The sequence below is a fragment of the Arvicola amphibius genome, chromosome 11 (assembly GCF_903992535.2).
Source record: "Arvicola amphibius chromosome 11, mArvAmp1.2, whole genome shotgun sequence".
NCBI classification, from domain to species: domain Eukaryota; kingdom Metazoa; phylum Chordata; class Mammalia; order Rodentia; family Cricetidae; genus Arvicola; species Arvicola amphibius.
The window spans coordinates 67,874,100-67,892,704 of record NC_052057.2 but is presented as its reverse complement, the minus strand read 5'-3'; the positions used below and the strand labels follow the sequence as shown (position 1 = coordinate 67,892,704).

Below are 18,605 nucleotides of genomic sequence, written 5' to 3'. Positions count from 1 at the left end.
TCCCAAGTTTTTCTGCTATAAATGTGCATACCTAACCAAAGGCAGTTTTACATTGCCGCTATTGATTTATTCATGTGATACAGACTCTGTGATTCCATAGTAATATCTTCATCGATTTTTAATCCAATTGCTTTGCCCACTAGAACTTTTTCACCAAAGTAAAAGCCCTGAATATCTTGAGAAATTGGCACTTTTATGCCCAAGTAATGTTCAAAGCCTATGAATAATTTGCTATCATAATTTTTCCTTGACCTCCAAACAAGACAGTCATATTTTAGAAATTTTACCTTCCTAAAAAAATTATTCCATTACATCTCACAGGTTAGTAACCTCTCAGACCAGGCTCTCAGATTCCTTGGGGCAAAACTACATTTCCCAGAAGCCATTTCGTCTGCGGAGAGCGTCCTTCCCGCACAGGGGGTCTTGGGAAACCAGAGGACGCCGCAGAGAGCTTCCTGGCAAGAGCGCCCACGGACGAGACTGCCTGATCCGTGCACCCCGAAATGGCTCGGAGGCAGGAAGAGGCGCGGGTGGGCGCGCCCCTAAGGGCGGAAGGCCGGCCGGACGCAGAGGTCAGGCTCATTCTGTACCACTGGACCCACTCCTTCAGCTCTCAAAAGGTAACGGCCCCAAGCCGCGGGCCGCGCTCGGGTTCAGCACCGGGACAGCTCCCTCGGCGTGGCGCGGGCCCTGACCCTGGGTGCCTGCACTGCTGGGGTGCCCTAAGTGTGGATCTGCAGAAGGATGAAGGCAGTGACGCAGGCACTATCATTCAGGAAGCGCCACTAAGAAGCATCACATTCAGCCTAGAGGTTTTGCCCTCTTGAGCTTTGGACCCTGGAGAGAGAGGCAGGAAAAAGTACCTCCCTGCAACCCTTTGATAAATAAATATTGTATATACATATATATATATATCATATATGATATACTGTATATCATAATATAATATTACACACACACACAGAGAAAGAGAGAGAGAATGAGTGTGTTTTTGAGACAGGATCTCTTGAACAACCTGGAACTTTTTATGTAGACCAAGATGTCTTCGAATCTGTGGCAATCTTTCACCTTGGCTCCTCTACTGTTGGGATTGCAGGGTTTTTTTTTTTTTTAATATTTTTTATTTTGTATTTTTTGGTTTTGGTTTTGATTTTTTCAAGACAGGGTTTCTCTGTGTAGCTTTGGAGCCTGTCCTGGAGCTGGCTTTAGTAGACCAGGCTGGCCTCGAACTCACAGAAATCTTCCAGCCTCTTCCTCCCGAGTGCTGGGATTAAAGGTGTGTACCACCACCGCCAGGCAGGGATTGCAGTCTTGAATTACCATGCTATCTCTTTGCTTACAAAAAATTTCAGAAATTAGGTATTTAGCTCAGAGACAGAATCCTTGCCTATCAAGCTCAAGGCCCTGGTTTGTCAGTCTTTAGCATCAGAAGAGAGAAAACAACAAAATCATGTAAAGACACTGCTCCACTCCGAGGGAATGAAACTGCTTTGATTTTCCCATGCTTGCATTCTTTAACAAAGGTCCAAACATATGTTTGTACTTAAGGTGGTCCTTTATGGTTTCCCGTGCGCTGGAGTTAAAGGCCCTTGCCAACCAGCCAACGTGGGTGCTAGGAATCAAATTTGGGTTATCTGCAAGATCCATACATGCCTGGCCATCTCTCCAGCCCTCTATTTCAAGGCTTTTGTCTGGGGAGGATACACAGTTTGGTTTAAGGCACAGGACCACTGTGGTGATGGAGAGAGAGTGGTTGTAAGGAAGACAGAGTCATTTTTCTTCCCCCTTCTGTAACCTATAGCAGTAAGCTGCCAAGGTGCTGCTCATCTTCCTTCCAGCAACAGGCGGCACTAAATGAACCTCTGAAATGCTGCTAGCTCGGGAAGCCAGCCGAGGTGGTGTAGCTGAATCCAGAGAAGACGTTTTAACTGAGAGCAGTAGTAACCCCTGTGAACTCTTCCAGGTGCGCTTGGTAATTGCTGAAAAGGCACTGAAGTGCGAGGAACACGATGTAAGTCTGCCCCTGAGTGAACACAATGAGCCTTGGTTTATGCGTTTGAACTCAACTGGAGAAGTGCCTGTCCTTATCCACGGGGAAAACATAATTTGTGAGGCCACTCAGATCATTGATTATCTTGAACAGACTTTCCTGGATGGTAATGTTAAGGCTCTTTGTGATTTCTTAGCTTTGTTTTCAACATACGCCCTTTCCTGTCTCCCTTCTCTCTTCCTCCCTCTCCCTCTCTTTTATGGTGGTGGTTTAGTGACTTAAAACCCTTTTCCATTTCCATAAGCACACAAATATATGCCTGTACCAATTTCAGAGAAGCCAGTGCAAATGTTAATGGCAAAACTTTCAAATTCACTTGCAGAAAACTGCAGGTGTGTGGTTCTGGTAATGATAATTTATTAGCCTTAAAGTCAAGTAAAATTTGTAATGTTGATTCTTAGTATTTATTGTGAAAATCAATTTAACTTTAAAAATAAGAGAAAAAAGGACTAAATAGTAGAGAGGGAATGGATTGTCACTACGCTAGGTTCTTTGTTCTAGTTACTTCTGCGTTGTTTGAATTTTTATCATTTCTAAGGAATTATAGGGCTTAAATATGTGTAATGTTTTAATAATGATCACTTATGATTGCTTTCATGTCAGGCAGTTTATATTTCAGTTTTAGTCAGTTGTCAAGAGAGCGCCTCAGAAACAGATGCAGAATCCGAAAGAAGTGTAGAGACAAGTCATTCCCATTTTGCATGTGAGGAAAGAGAAATAGAGGGCTTGCCTAAGGAAATGTAACCATTTTTTATGGCAGGGTCTTTGTTCTTCAAAGTCTTCAGCTGGCACTATTTCCTGGTTCCTTTGCCATATACAAATATTTCTGCTTGTTTCTAAGGACAGCCATTTCAGGTCGCTTGTTTCTAAGGGCAGCCATTTCAGGTCAACTGTAGTGTAATGTCAAGGCTATGCTGGCCGCAGACATGGCTGACCATGGGCAGAGCTGAGAGCAGAGCCTAAGGCTTCAGACTTCCCCTTCCGTTCTGTTCCAGACCAATCTCCGGGCAATCCAGCTGCTTGCTTGCTGCTCTGCTGATGCTAACTGAGCAGTTAAGGTCAGCATATGACCCTGAATTAAGAAAGGAAATTAATGAACCCAAAGCTGTCTAAGGTACCTAGAAGGAAAATGCTATTAGACCTAATAGGGGAACTAGATTAGAAACTCATAATCTTACCTGAGTGTAGTAGTGCCATCATTCTTAATGTAAGTGCTAATTACCCAGGACTCTATCAGAGGTTTTAACTAAAGGTGGCCTTGGCCTAAACCAAATGGTAGAAAGAACTATTTGCCTTTCACCATTACTGGCTATCCCTATATGTTTAGATGCTGGGCACTGTGCTGAAAATGGAGAATAATTGATTTAAGAAACATTTTCACATCCTTGAGCTTTTTGGAAATGGATAAGAGTATTAATAATATGTTTTTCTTAAAGAACTGACTAGAACAATAGAAAAAAACAAAAATAGTTGTGTAAGAATTCTATTTTAAATGACCAAAACTTTAAAAAGGTATCTTATTTTTCATTTATTTATATATGCAATATATAAAACTGTAAGTTACATGTATTATATAACAATATTATATATATATATATATATCACCTATATTATATAACACATGACCGTGCTTGAACTAATGCAATTTGTGTCATCATTATTTCAGTTCTTTCTTCACATTTGCCTATTCTTTTCCTTACCTCATTTGAAATAATGCCTTACAGTAAATGTTAATTATCGTTGGTTTCTTAAAATTTTCTTTAGTTTTGCTTTTTATATACTAGTAAAGCTGAAATATATTCTGACTTTTGCTAAGTTACATAAATCACAGCCAAATAGATTTTGTTGGCTTGTTTTTGAAGTAGACTTTAAGCTCAGGTTGGTCTCAGATTTGGTATGTGGAAGTAACTATTTCTTTTAACAACTTTGTTGACTTAGATAAAGCACTGACTTAATGGTAGGGTGGAAGGGTGGAAAGCATGGGATTTAATTCTGGTTGAGCTTCTCTGGTGAGGAAGCCATCAACGGCCTCACTGCGGGCCTGATGCTATTAACTTGTTGAATGTTTCTTTGTAACTTTTGGATGAGATGATGCACTTCTGTCTTTGTAAGACAAGACCAACCCAACTGACTCTTCATGTTCTTCTTTCCTAGGAGAGTAGTCACCCAACTGGGGAAGATTAGAAAAGACTAAGACTCCTATAGTTGAAGCAGATATGATGACAGCCAGACCAGTTTGCAGGTCAAGATAGAAGAATTTACCTCAGGAAATAGAGATTTAAATCAACAGCAGCCATAAGCATTGCTGCAGTTACCATCCAGACAGTTAGCATTCATCACTAAGAACTCAGGGGAACAGGAAAGGAGCCATCCCATTCTTCAAAGAACAGGACAGAGAACAGCCAGCCTTATCAAAGTCTGTTCCATCATCACCAGCAACATTGGCATCATCTGATAGGTTATTTACAGTGCAGAGTTTTAGACCTTCTAGCAAAGCTAGTGAGTTAGAATCTTGTTTGACCAGCACCCCAAGTGAATTATATGTGCATTAAGGCTTTAGACTAATGTTATAAATTACTGTGTTATGCTCAAAGCAGTCTACAAATTACTCTATCTGGCAAACTTTTAGAATGGATTTCCAACTTATTTTCTTTTTCATACTTTCCAATTTGCAAAACTAATTTCCTTGGAAGGAGGAAAGGGTGAAATAAGAGTTGGCTAGTCCTGTTTATCTCTGCCAGTGATAGCATTGCTGCAGTTTAAAAAAAACCTTTAAATTTTCGGATTTTATGTCTGTCAATAGAAGGAACTAATTTAAGTCTTACAATGTTGGAAAATGTTAGAAATATCTGTTAAAATGTGCCTGGAGTGTTCAAACCATGGCTTGAAATAGAATGTATCTTAATTCAAGTAGAGCATTTGAGATTGTATAATGTTTCTATGGAATAAAGACACAAATATGACTAGAGAATGGCAAATAAGACATGTCTGTAGATGAATTAATTACCACACAGAAGAATAATGATGCACAGATTTATTACACCAAATTGACCCTCCAGCTCTTATTTTACTTGTTAATATTTGGATTACGTTTAAATCACTGTAAGAGCCGTGAGGTCAGAAACTGTCTTATTAAGACCTGTGCCCTTATGCTTTCTGCAAGTAGATACTCTATAACAGATATTTAATAAATAATATTGAATGGATAAAATGAATGAGTTATCAAAATACCTATAGCCTGGATAGGGCTTTCTAGTAGTGTGTTATTGATTGATGGAAGTCCTAGGGATCAACTCATGGCTTTGTGCCTGCCAGGCAAGTGTTCTGTCACTAAGCTATGCTGTCAGTCCCCAGTGGTGTTTCTTTAAGTCTGACTTTCTTGATTTGAGTTTAATATACAAATGAATAAAGACATTAAAGAAATGGTATCATATTTATGAATGATGGAAGAGCTAAGATCGTTAGAATAATACCTATCTTATGAAATGCTTCTTGTGTAATAGGAATAAACCAGAAACTAAGATAAAGTTTAATAAGACAAATGTAACACATGAATTTTGGTTTTAAAATTTAGCTACAATTAGAATGGTTAGTAAGTTGCCAGGCTAGAGTGGTCTCAGGTTGTTTTTAAAAGTGTTGGTTCTATCCAGATGCACAAACTGCAGTGCTCTTCATCCAAAGGTGGTCTTAATATTTGCTATTTTATCGCTCTACAGATGGAATTTAGAGGAATGGTAGATGATAATTCTATGGAGTGTATAATAGGATCCCTTTAGGTATAGTTATTAACTAACGTCCAGGCTAGTGAACTGGTGTCTTAGCTGTTAGTTGCTATCCTTTGTTAGCCAGTCATTGAGGGTTATCCTCAAAACAGCATTTTGCTCAATCATTTTGTATCCATACTCAGATATTTGCATTCTGTGCCTTTGAGATATCTATTAAATAATTGGCAGTAGTACAGGAGAATTTGAGTCAGGGAACTTTTTAAAAGTCTTAATCTAAAATAGTGATTCTCTAAGCTGGATAATAGTAGATTTGGCTATTATTTCTATTATTACTTTTGAAAGCAGGCTCATGGAGATATGAGTGATATTCCCAAGGGCAAGACTTTGGTTAAGGAGGAATTTCTCTGTTATAATTGCTTATCTTAGGACTGGCTGAGAGCACTCTCTCGCAGGACCATTTAGCAGGCATTAATTGGGTGCAACTCTTGGGATATTCAGAGATAGTTCAGAGACCTCAAGTCTTTAGAAACTTGTTAGTCTCCAAAGATATTTTCTATCTATCAGTTTAACAAGAATCTGTCCTTAGCATATACATATACTGTTACTATTTAATTTCATAGAATGTTTTGTGTACATGATGCATTTTTCAATCAGGTGTATAATGGAGAAAATTATATTACAGGAACCTATTAATTAAGCTAGGTGAGATTTGGCAGTGAGCAAGTACAGGAATGGGGGATAGGACAAGGTGAATGAACATACTAATGTTTAAATTGAACTATTTCTTGTAATAACCTAAATCTTTCAGTAAAATTTAATTTGTCTACTAGGTAAAAACCAAATGAGAAGACAAAAAACCAAAAATGTCATTAAATAAGTAGAAAATACTAGAATATATGATATTTATTATTGCTAATTATCTCAGTGGTAACCCAGAATCCTGGGTGTTATATGGTATTTTAATAATTTGATACATAACAGTTATTTGAAAGTCATGTCTTGTGTCTTATGTCTATCATTTAACATATTGTTAAAAAGTAGGATTTGGGCCAGGTGATGCTGGCACACACCTTTAATCCCAACACTTGGAAGGCAGGGACAGGCAGATCTTTGTGAGTTTGAGGCCAGCTTGGTCTACAAAGCGAGTTTCAGGACAGGCTCCAAAAAGCTACAGAGAAACCCTGCCTCAAGAAATAAAAAAAAAGTAGGCTTTGCTTTGAAATTAAAGTGCAACATTAAAAGAATATCAACTTGAAGTCATCAATTTATTCTATCTAGTAGCATTTTATAGATTTATTTCTTTTATTTTTTATGTGTATTTTATATGTTTGAATGTTTCAGGTACTTGTGGTTTGATCCAGGGCCTGGTAAATGACTAGTATAAATTCTAATGGAGCCAATACCTCCAGCTCCTACTCACTGCTTGTCAAGTCACCAAACTTGGCTTTCCTTATTGCAACCGTATTTCTAATGCTTGCACCTCACCTGCTTTTAAAAACTCCCCTGGCTGCCTTTGCTGATCCATGTGCTTTATATTATATTCACACTCTTGATGGAGGCAGAACACCAAGAAAAAACATTTTTAAAATATCCTTATCATGACACTCTATGGGAGAGTTAGGAAGTAAAGTAAGATGAGATTGCAAGTGAGGATGTACATAATTCAAGAGAAAAGCAATTGTCTTGTGCATCTCTGAGTACTCACTATGTAGCCCACACTGGCCTAGAACTCACGGTCCTCCTGGATTAGCCTTCTAAGTGCTGGGAATGCAGGCATGTGCTACTTGCTGGACTTGATTGTCTTGAAAAAGTTTCCAGAGGTGGTGAACACTGTATGCCTTGGAGGTGGCCTATGCGACACTGGCCAGGGCACCCGTGAAGTACTTAGGAAAAGGGAGCTGGGAAGAGGATATGGGTGCAGCGGGCATCTTCTTTTGTGCCCGACAAAGAACTTCAGCAGAGAGCGGTATCAGTGGGGCACTGGATAGAACAGAAGAATGCTCATGCAGCAAGCATTTGTTCTCCTTTGAAGAAGTCAGCTTGAGCCAGATGGATCATACCCAGAAAAATTCCATGTTACCATTCTTCCTCTCGTTCACCTTTCTGGGAAGGACGTGCTATGTTCTTTTGGAGACAGCTCTACGCCCTGGCACTAAAAAGAAGCCTGACCCGGGAGCCAGTATCCCAAACTGGTCATTTGGGAAGCATTCAAAAATGCACTGTTTATGGTTATAACCTGAGGCTCCTGGACTGCCAAGGCAGTGAGTGCTGCTTCGGGCGTCCGGGTCCCTTTGTCTCTTTTTTTGGGCAGTTTTTTAAATTTTTAAAATTCATTTTACATACCAACATACAGTTCCCCTCCCTACCCTCCTCCTGCTCCCCCCACATCCCCCAGCCTCAGAAAGGGCAAGACTTCCCATGGGGAGTCAACAAAGCCTTTTAAGTTGAGGCAGGACCAAGCCCCTCTTGCCTGTATCAAGGCCTAGCAAGGCATTCACCATAGGGCATGGGCTCCAAAAAGCTAGAGCTTTGGTTTATGTGGGTCAATATTTACTATTTAGAGATGAGCCAGGGAAGTTTAAAGTCCTAGAACACTCGAGTGTCAGGATTACCACCATTCCAGCAGTTCAGCGGCAGAGCCCGTGGGTTTGTGTGGCTTCTGGAAAGCTCTGTGGCTACTGCAGAGGTAACTGAGTGAGAAGCCATCAGCAACATGGTGTTGCTGTAGAAAGTCTGGAGTTAGTGCATCCCCTAAAGTGTCTTTGGGCAGCCTATAGAGCATCAATCCACACGTTAAGAACTAAGTCTTTGGATCCATGAGTAGAGAGGGAAATGAGATCTTAGATGGGTGTAAAAATGTCATTAACTTTGCTTACTTCTTTTTCTGTGTTCATTAGAAATAATTTATTTTATAAAATTTATTTTAATTTTTTAAAAAAGAGAACCAACTATCTTTTTTCATTTTACATACCAATCCCAGTTCCCACTTCCTTCCCTCCTCCCATTTCCTTTTCCTACCCCCACCCCATCCCCCATACACTTCTCAGAGAGGGTAAGGCACAATGCTTTGGGGAAGCTCCAAGGCCCTCCCTACTATATCTAGAGCAAGGTATTCATCCAAAGAGAATAGGTTCCCCCAAAAACCCAGTACCAGCTTTTTCCATGATGTGGAAATGACTCAGTGTGGCATCTCCATCTATGAACCAGAAGGTAGTCTCTCTTCAGATTCTAGACTCACTGACAGCCTGATCTTAGATTGTCAGCCTCCCTCCAGATTTGTGAAAAGCACATTTCTGTTGTTTATGTGGCACATAGTGTACGGCTGCCAGAGACCCCACAGTCTGCCCCAGTCATACAACTGTCACCCACATCCAGAGGGTCTAGTTTGAACCCATGCTGCTTCCTTCATGTCTTGCTGGAGTAGTCTATTATTCTTTTATTATCAATGCAGATAATCCAAAACAGTCAGAAATGCAGTGACTTTGTCAGCAATAGAAATTGCAGATATGTTCCTAGCATATTAAATTATTATAGATATCTTCATACTTTTAAATTATGAAAGTTATCAGAGCTGATGCTGAATGTTAATAATGTTAAAGTATATATGTTAGTGTTTTACAAATTAGTATTATTTTGTTCATCTTATATTTTATGCACCTGAGGACATTATTATTTTGAGACAAGGGCAGTGGCACATACAAGGGTGAGAGTACCTCAGTATTTCAAAGCTTCTGGTTTGTCCTCATGGAATTGGATTTGTCGGAGAACTGGTAATATTGCTGAGATTCTGAAAAGTCTGGGAAAGGAGATAATTAAGGCACCTAGTGTGGAGAGGCTGGATGTGGTATAGGCCGATTCCTTGTCTTGTCTTCACATGGGGTCTACAATGAAGTGTGTGCTTGTCTGCGTCTGTAGAGGGAAATGTGATTCATCTTTGCCATTATTCCAAGGCAGCCTTTAACATTGTACTGTCTCTCTGTACATCAATCATTTGCCTGCATGCTGTTTTCTTAGAGTCAGAAATTGCCGTCTGGAACCCGAGCTAAGAAATGAGTGGATAAAGAATATCCAGGCTCTCCCTTGCACTAGTGGTAATAAGCTAGTTGGCATTTTTCAGAACTGTTTAAGAGCCAGATTAGGAAATAATTCTGAAGGGATTTAGCCCTGATTTTTGTGTTTTATTCTTCAGTTTTTTTCTTTGCGGATACTCTTTGAAATACAATTTCCTAGAAGATGTGATGTTGCAATAAGATATGAGCATTGTCTTAGTGGCCAGGAGACATTGTTTTTCTTTTGCCTTTAATAGCTGTGGGATCCTGGGCTAACTTTCCAGTATCCATATCCTTGTGTCTGTGATACCTACCACAGAATTTCCCCAGTACAACTGTTCAGAGTAATTGGGAACTTGGGGTGCGATTACTATAATTAATCATGCACTGACAATGTGCCAAGTATGTATTAGGCTTTAGGGGTTTGTCAGAGAATATGTGATCCCAGATCATACGAGGTTTACAATCTAGATTTTCACCAGCAAGTGAAGATTAGGCAGAATACATTTGCCAGGAGTAAATTGATAACAATTTAGGGAAAGCGAAAATTTTTTTTTAAAAATATTTTTATTTATTTATTATGTATACAATATTCTGTCTGTGTGTATGTCTTCAGGACAGAAGAGGGCACCAGACCTCATTACAGATGGTTGTGAGCCACCATGTGGTTGCTGGGAATTGAACTCAGGACCTTTGGAAGAGCAGGCAATGCTCTTAACCACTGAGCAATCTCTCCAGCCTGAAAATGGGGTTTTTGAGCAAAAGCCTTTCTACTTTATATAGATTGTTATTTCATAGCCATTTAGTACCAGTGGTGCCACTTTGGGTGTTGACACTAACTTCTAGGAAAGAGTGGTCCCTGGTTACTTTCTTGTAATAAACAGGAATTCACTCACACTTTACTGAATTCTTAAGCTTCTACAATTTAAGACATATACCATAATTCCTTGTCCTGAAGATATTCATAAAGTGAAAGGATACAATTATATAAAAAGTGGTAGGGGATATGCCAGAGTACATTCCGTGTTTGGGTGTCAGAGGTCAGGGCATGCTTCATGAGGAAGTATGCACTTGAGGGTTGATCAGGAGCTTAGAAGGTGGAGACATGAGAGGATGCTATCCGGCCACGGTTTGGAATCTGACCTGGTGCCCCAGGCTCTTTCAGATGTTGACTATCTGGGCTGGAAAGACCTCATTTTGAGAATGTGTAGCCACAGTGAGATGCTAATGAGAAGGCATTAGGACTCTTGCTTTTGGATGAAGTGTCTTATTTGTAGCGTTCCCTCCAGTGTTTGCATTTATATTTTTGATGTGTATTTTAGAAAGAACACCCAGGTTAATGCCTGATAAAGGAAGCATGTATTACCCACGGGTGCAGCATTACCGAGAACTTCTTGACTCCTTGCCAATGGATGCTTACACACATGGCTGCATTTTACATCCTGAACTCACTGTGGATTCCATGATCCCAGCTTATGCAACCACAAGGATTCGCAGTATGTAAAAAAATCTTATAAGCTGGGGGTTGATTCTGCCTGAAGTTTCTTATCATTTTGAGACTTGACATATCTTCTAGTCACTGAGAGAAGATTGGGAAATTGGGTGGTTGAGTTTGTTTCATGGACATGCAGGGGTATGCATCAATTCACTAACCTGCCAGACTAATCTGTTCCCCAGCCACCTCACTAGATATAGCATCTATAAGGCCTAATTTGTTGGTGTTTGGAAAAAATCTTAGAAAAGTGATTGATAGAAAGGTAGAGAATGTTCTCAACATGTTCTCAAACAGATTGACTGGTTGGCTTGCACCTTCTTGGGTGTATGGGCAACTGGGCTCACATTTCTGGTCCTTAATTGTCTTCTTGTGGGAGAAAGCTAGATTAGAAGCCATCTAGCCAGATTTTTTGAGATTGAGAAATCCTTCCTACTTCCTGTCAGGGGGATCTTTGGGGTCAGTGTGTTAGATGTGAAGCAGAAGAAAGTGTGCTCTGCAGTATAGTTGGCTATGGTTAGATAGGACAGAGGTTGCACTGGTCATAATCACGAGGTTTAGAGACACTCAAACCCAAATCTAAACCCAGAATCCATGGTTTTCTCTTACGTGATGTCACCTTGTTATTTTATTACCTTTTCCTCCTGTTTTTGGTTACCCTTTCTTCTCCTCTCTTTCCTTTCCTTTGTCTTCTTTTGTCTCTTCTCCCCTCCCCTATTCCCTCCCTTCTTTTTTCACCTGCCATCTCCCCTCTCCTCTCTTGCCTTGTGTTTTTTCTCTTCCTAAGTATTTATAATGTGGTTTGAAACACAGCCTCTGACTGCAGCCTTATCGCTTTAGCTAACATTATTTTCACAACAAGGCTTCCCCTTCCTTTCATCAGAGAAACTGGAAGAACTGGAAAGGTAAGGCAGTCCAGCGGCATCGTGCACAAAAGTGTCCAGCCTTGCTGTAGCTGCCCACAGAAGATCCTCAGACTGTGTGTTAGGTATCTTCTAGCTACATTTTAAATGGGGAAACAGAGGCACACAAAGTATGTCCAAGATAGCAGCAGGCTACCAGTCACAAAGCTCATACTCTCATCAAGGTGTGTCCCCACTCCTCCCCATGTCTGTGAGAGGATGGGGAAAGGCTTTTTCATTTCAAACATGTTTTTATTATCAGGCCAGATTGGTAACACAGAGTCTGAACTGAAGAAACTTGCTGAAGAAAACCCTGACTTACAAGAGGCATACATTGCCAAACAGAAGCGACTTAAGGTAAGTGACTAGGCTGGCTATATTGCACACCAGTGTATTCTCTCTGGGAAAAAAGCGTGTTGTTTCTAGACTATCTGTTTACTACTGTAGATCGTTGGTGCCTGTGATACCTTTGGCCTGTGCTCTGCTTTGGGAAGACTTCTGAATCAATTGTAACAGCACATGAGCCCTGAGGATCAATGAGTTCCAAGCCAGCCTGGGCTACAAAGTGAGATACTTCCAAACAAAAGCAAACTACCAAGGAAGGAAAAGAAGAATTTTTTATTATATATTTAATATTCAGACCTGGTGGTAGTTATCTGACCAGCAGATACTGAGCAAGCTGGTTGCTATGGACGGTGACGAATTAGTGTAAGTTCTAGTTAACATAATATAGGAATCTCTCATAACAGGAAGTTAGCCGCTTTCAGGCCTCCATGTGTTAGCTGACTTGGGCTAATCATCATAAGGAACATCAGCAATAGCCTTTCACATTCTGTTGGTTCTTTGCACATGCCCAGACAACACATGTTATCACATATGTAGCAAATGATACTTCCAACTCTTCTCAACTTCCTTCCTTTATCCTCTCTTAGCTGAGTAGTCTCAGAGTACATGATTCCATAGTTACTTTTCTTACCTTCCAAAATCACATTTAGACTTCTCTTATACTCTTCCTTTACCCTTTTGGTGTGTGTGTGTGTGTGTGTGTGTATACACATGTGCGTGCATGTATGTGTGTATGCATTTCTGCATGTAGAGGCTGGAGGGGAGCATTAGGACCCTCTCGCCATTATTTTTGAGACAAGATCTCCTACTGACTTGGGACTCACTGATTAGGCTAGGCAAACTGGACAGTAAGGTCCAGGGATGTGTCTGCCTCTGTCTTCCCAAGATGGGGTTAAAAATGTGTGCCACCACTCCTAGCTAAATTCTGGAACTCGAATCTGGTCATCACGCTTTCAAGACAAGCGGTTTATAGGCTGAGCTACCTCCTGCTCTTTTCTTGACTCGCTCACTAGTCCCCTAAGATTTACCAACTTCTGTTCTCGAGTTGAGTGCTAGAGGAGGATCTCCGTGTTTCCCATGTTGTTTGTTCTTACTTGTTAGCTAGAGTTGCCAGTCCGAGCTGGGTCTGCTCCTGAGATGACCTCACAGCTGTAGCAGTTCCTCAATTTGCTCTGGCTCTACAAAGTTATCCTATATCTCCCCATGGTCTAAAATGAACAGGTTTTAATTCTAAAAGTATACACACACACACACACACACACACACACACAAATCTACTTTGTGCTATATGGTTTTTTTTGCTGTTACTAGTAGGCATAAATAGTTTCTTTTTTTTGTTTGTTAATTAGTCGAAGCTGCTTGATCATGACAATGTCAAGTACTTGAAGAAAATTCTTGATGAACTGGAAAAGGTCTTGGACCAGGTGGAAACTGAGTTACAAAGGAGAAATGAAGAAACTCCGGGTAGGTTCTCATTGGCTTTGTTTTTACTGAAACACTAGAGGCATTTGTAGGAACATTCTTAAACCGCAGTAAACATGTTCTGTAATCTGTTCCTGTGGTTGTTGCTTCTCACAGGCGGGTTTAAATATGTTATTTCACTCAGAACTCTAGTGTCTAAATGTAATCCAGTCTATCAACGAGAACTATGACTCTGGAATGGTTTCTGCACCCTTTGAAGGATGTTTGGAGGGTGCCTACTTACCCAGCTCCACAATCAGCAATTATAGTAGTCTGGTTGGATAACCTGAGGAACTGCTTGACTGCCCACTCTGGGTTTTCCTTCAGTTAGGGAAATAGCTTGAATCTGAGGAGTGAAGGAGGAGTGAGCAAGTGAGTATCTAATGAGCTACTGAACATCGATAGATTGCATCTGTGCGCTTCAGCAGTCAGCCATTTTCCATGCTTATACGGGGCCATTTGTGCATTTTACCTGGACTGTTGAAGACGCTGTTACCTGAAACTTCTTTCACAACAGGGACACAGCTGGGTTTGATGGCTCCTCACCTTTCATCCCAGGATTTATGAGGCTGAGGCAGAGGCATTGCTAGCAGTTTAAGGCCTTCAAGGGCTAGAGAGTAATCCCTTGTCTCAAACAAATCAAAATAGCAAAATGAAAAACCAAACAAGAAACAACAACAAAAAATAAGTAAAAAGGAAGAATGACTCCTTTCTACTTCAAGGAAATGTGTCTATCCTTTTGTCTCTGCGAAGCTTGATTGGTTTCAGGAGCCACTGAGGATACCATAGTACGTGGATGGTCATGTCTTTTATATAAAATGACTTGGTATTTGCATGTTCTATATACTTGAAGTTATTCCTGATTACTTTTAATATGTAATATAATGTGAAGGGCATGCAAATAGCTTTTATATTGTGTTGTATAAGGGATAATAACAAGAAAGAAAGCTTGCTCAGTAAAATGTAGCGTTCTTAAGCATTTTTGATCCCGTGGATGCAGTTATTGGCATGGAAGGTGTATTGTAGACAGGAGTAGTGGCCTCTTAGTGAGGTTTTAAATATAACTTTATGAATCGTTCTAAAGCACTCTGGTTGATTTCCTAAGCCAGAGGGGAATAGCAGTCTGTCGATTCCTCTAGATTGCAGGCACTTACCATCTGAGCGCTATATAAAATGAAAGAAAGTCCTCAAGCTTGAGTAGTCCAAATTTACTGAGGGACTTTTCTGACTGATAGATGTCAAACAAGGTTCTGTTAGTTTGGGATAAATTTGCATGACTGTGATGGTCAAGACAACATGTGGTCATCTTTTCCCTTAGGGCTAAACCTGCAAATGGGAGCTGAGGTCTGTGGGTGTGGTGCTTGTCCCTAATCCTTAATTCCGTTTCTCTGATTAGAAGAGGGTCACCAGCCTTGGCTCTGTGGAGAATCCTTTACCCTGGCAGATGTCTCGCTGGCTGTCACATTGCATCGACTGAAGTTCCTGGGGTTTGCAAGGAGAAACTGGGGAAATGGAAAGAGACCGAACTTGGAAACCTATTATGAGCGTGTCTTGAAAAGAAAAACATTTAACAAGGTTTTAGGACATGTCAACAATATATTAATCTCTGCCGTGCTGCCAACAGCATTCCGGGTGGCCAAGAAAAGGGCCCCAAAAGTTCTTGGCACCACCCTTGTGGTTGGTTTGCTTGCAGGAATGGGATATTTTGCATTTATGCTTTTCAGAAGGAGACTTGGCAGCATGATATTAGCTCTTAGACCCAGACCAAATTATTTCTAGGTTTGCTGGGCTCTGGGGGAGCAACCCATCCAACCATTCCACTAGACCCTCATCCACTCTTCCAGACCCAGGGAAGGCTTATCCTGGGCAACCAGTAGAAAGCATCCTTTCCACCACTCTTCAGTGAGTTCCTGTGGGGAAAGGAGCTCATGGTGTGGTAAAGTCTTCCTTCCTCCCCTGCTTCCTTCCTTCCTTTCCTTTTTCTTTTATGAGATGATCTATTACTAATCTATCCATAAAGCAAGCACGTGAAAGGTCAAAATATGTAAACGCTAACAGGTGGGGAGCAGACCTTTAATGGAAATTGCCAGTTCATGCCCTTAGCTATTTTTTGAGTGGTTGTAATTAATAACAGACAATAATAGTAACCACTGACATAAGTTCATAGTGCTTCACCTGAGATTGGCCACTGTTCTGAGAGTTGAGCAGTTACAAGGTCCTCCCCTGGAACTCAAAAGTCGTCTGTGCTACACTGGACAGGGTTCAGACCTCAACATAGTACTCTTTCATCTTCCAGTACCAACTTCAAGCATAAATTAGGGAGAAAATGGGAAAGGGAAGAAAGAAAACGAGAGAATGAATTACATCTAAGATGGAGCAGTAGATTGTGACTTCCACTGGCCTCCATTGCTGCTCATGGCTGCCTGTCTCCTTGGTAAACTTCGTGTATAACTTCTTGTGTCCGTGCCCACTCCTTAACTGAAGACCCTTAGGAGGAGAGGTCTGGGAAGTTATTGGGGATAGTATACTGGGAAGAACCCTACACATTACATACAAAACACCTCGCTTGACCTTAATTATGAGCCACATATCTTGATTTGGTAAGATTAAGTAATTATGCACTTGACGATGGGATGCCCATTGAAACATATATGTTTAGCATATATATGAATAGCTAAAGGCATAGTAAGGTGGTCCTCATGGTTCCCATGATCTTGTGAGGTATGGTCCTGTGGACCTCTATGTTCACTCCTGGGAGCCTTGGCCTCGAAAGCCCTCTTTATACATGTAAGTAAGATGTAGATGAATGTCTCAGGTAAAAATCATGGCTTATCACTAGTGGTGAATAATTTAATGAGAGCCAAATATGACCATTTTTATTTGGGATACACAAATTTTTGGTCAGGCATTGTGTTTTTAAAATTCTATTAACAAAGCCTTAAAGAAAAAGAGGAAAGTCTAGCATTAGATGTTGTCAGTTGATCTGAGGGAGATTAAGTATACGGCTAGTGATGCCCATCCACACCCATCATGTATGTTCAAGTACTTGGGGCGTATCCCATTCCGTTTGGAGGAAGCAGTTCTAGTACGACCTAGGAGCAGCCATGCTACTATAAGGAATGATTAGTGCTCAGGAAAAGCCTCCTATTGAGACAAGGAGGCAGTTTGTGTGGAGCTGACTGTCAAGGCCTTAGAAGCAGCCTTAGAAGTCTGACGGGAAGCTTGTCCAGCGACGGTGAGCTCAGATTCCAGTGAGTAATGAAAGCCTGTTTCGATGGCCTCAGGTAGGCTATGCATACGACCAAAGAATGTACTGACTTTTTCACTAATAGAAAAATGTCTATTGAACAGTGACTTTCTGGTGGTAAAAACAATTCTGTAATTCCATTCTGATTCTATAATTCATTTTGTAATCTAGATGTACTAGGAAAATAGAAAACCCTCACAAACTGGTTGTCCCCTGTTTATGAAAGCACCTATAACCTTCCAGTGTGAATTAAAATAAATGGTGATGATTATGCTGGCAGCACGTTTTTTGTGCTGTTTCAGTTTGCCCATGTTGTTTGGAACTTGCTTGTTGTAGGGCAATGACGTCATTGTATTTGTAAAAGAGCCGTAGAATTAATTGAGCAGTAATTCAGAATTTCTTATGTCATTCTGCAGAAATAAAAAAATGAGGCACAAAGAAGGAACAATGGAAATTTTGTAAAAAACAGAAACAAATCTGCAGAAGGAATTTGCCTGTAAATAGTTTGTTAAAGACAGGCATTTCTTTTAGAACATATCATTATGGAATCAGGAAATCACTGGGAAACCTTTATAATTTTCTTATACAATCTATCTGGAGGAGGCAGATGTGTACCAATGTTAAGGGTGAAGCATCCCTTCAGTATTTTCTGGGTAGGTGTTCCTGACTCAATTGCTTTAAAAACACTCGTCTAGCGATAGCAGCATGGCCACTAGATGTCACTGTTTACCCAGCAGTCTAAGATTGTGTTCCACTAGGCTCTGCATGGCTTAGGTTTCAAGAGAAGATAAACATTAATGACCTTAGTTTCTGAAGTGAGGGCATCTTCATCAAGATTATTCATCTGTGAAAAAGCTTGAGGCAAATGTAGTATTGATTTCTTATGCTTTGTGAGTGATGGCAGCACGGTATGATGTCAAACTAAGGAGGTGTACAGCCGCTGATAGCCAGAGAGGCAACTTTAATGCATCTTCTTTTTCCGAGTCTTTGGTAACTGGCCAATGTGCTTCTCGTGTGAATGCCACACTTAGGAAGTGCCAGAGGCACTAAAGAATCATCTATTTCTGTCTTAACACACATGCATACTATTTTATTGTTACTGCCATTATATGCCTTTCAATTCTCAAAACTTGTGAACTGCTTGCTCAAGTTTTAATAATTATTGCTGTTGATGTCAAAGTTGTAGATGGTGTTGTTGACTGTCATGGGAAAATAAAGATGTTATTCTGTCTGTAAGATCAATAAAACAATTAGAAAATAAATGTTTTCTGAGACACAAAGAACTAATTAAAATACTTTAAAATTACATATTTTCACTTAAAAATGAAAACATC

At 40.4% G+C, this 18,605-nt stretch overlaps 1 protein-coding gene across 4 annotated transcripts; it reads left to right on the top strand.

Annotated features, from left to right (window-relative positions):
* The first annotated feature begins 503 nt into the window (after positions 1 to 503).
* Gdap1 (ganglioside induced differentiation associated protein 1) lies at positions 504 to 17,213 on the top strand. 4 transcript variants are annotated; one of them, XM_038347905.1, is made up of 6 exons: positions 504 to 620; positions 1,964 to 2,156; positions 11,147 to 11,320; positions 12,481 to 12,575; positions 13,913 to 14,027; positions 15,421 to 17,213. In XM_038347905.1, exons 1-6 carry the CDS (start codon positions 504 to 506, stop codon positions 15,801 to 15,803), a joined length of 1,077 nt encoding a protein of 358 aa, XP_038203833.1. In that variant the 3' UTR covers positions 15,804 to 17,213. The 4 variants fall into 4 exon arrangements, with proteins under 4 accessions (XP_038203833.1, XP_038203834.1, XP_038203835.1 ...); XM_038347906.1 differs by lacking the exon at positions 11,147 to 11,320; XM_038347907.1 differs by lacking the exons at positions 504 to 620; positions 11,147 to 11,320 and having other exon boundaries at positions 2,036 to 2,161; positions 12,486 to 12,575.
* The last annotated feature ends 1,392 nt before the right edge of the window (positions 17,214 to 18,605 follow it).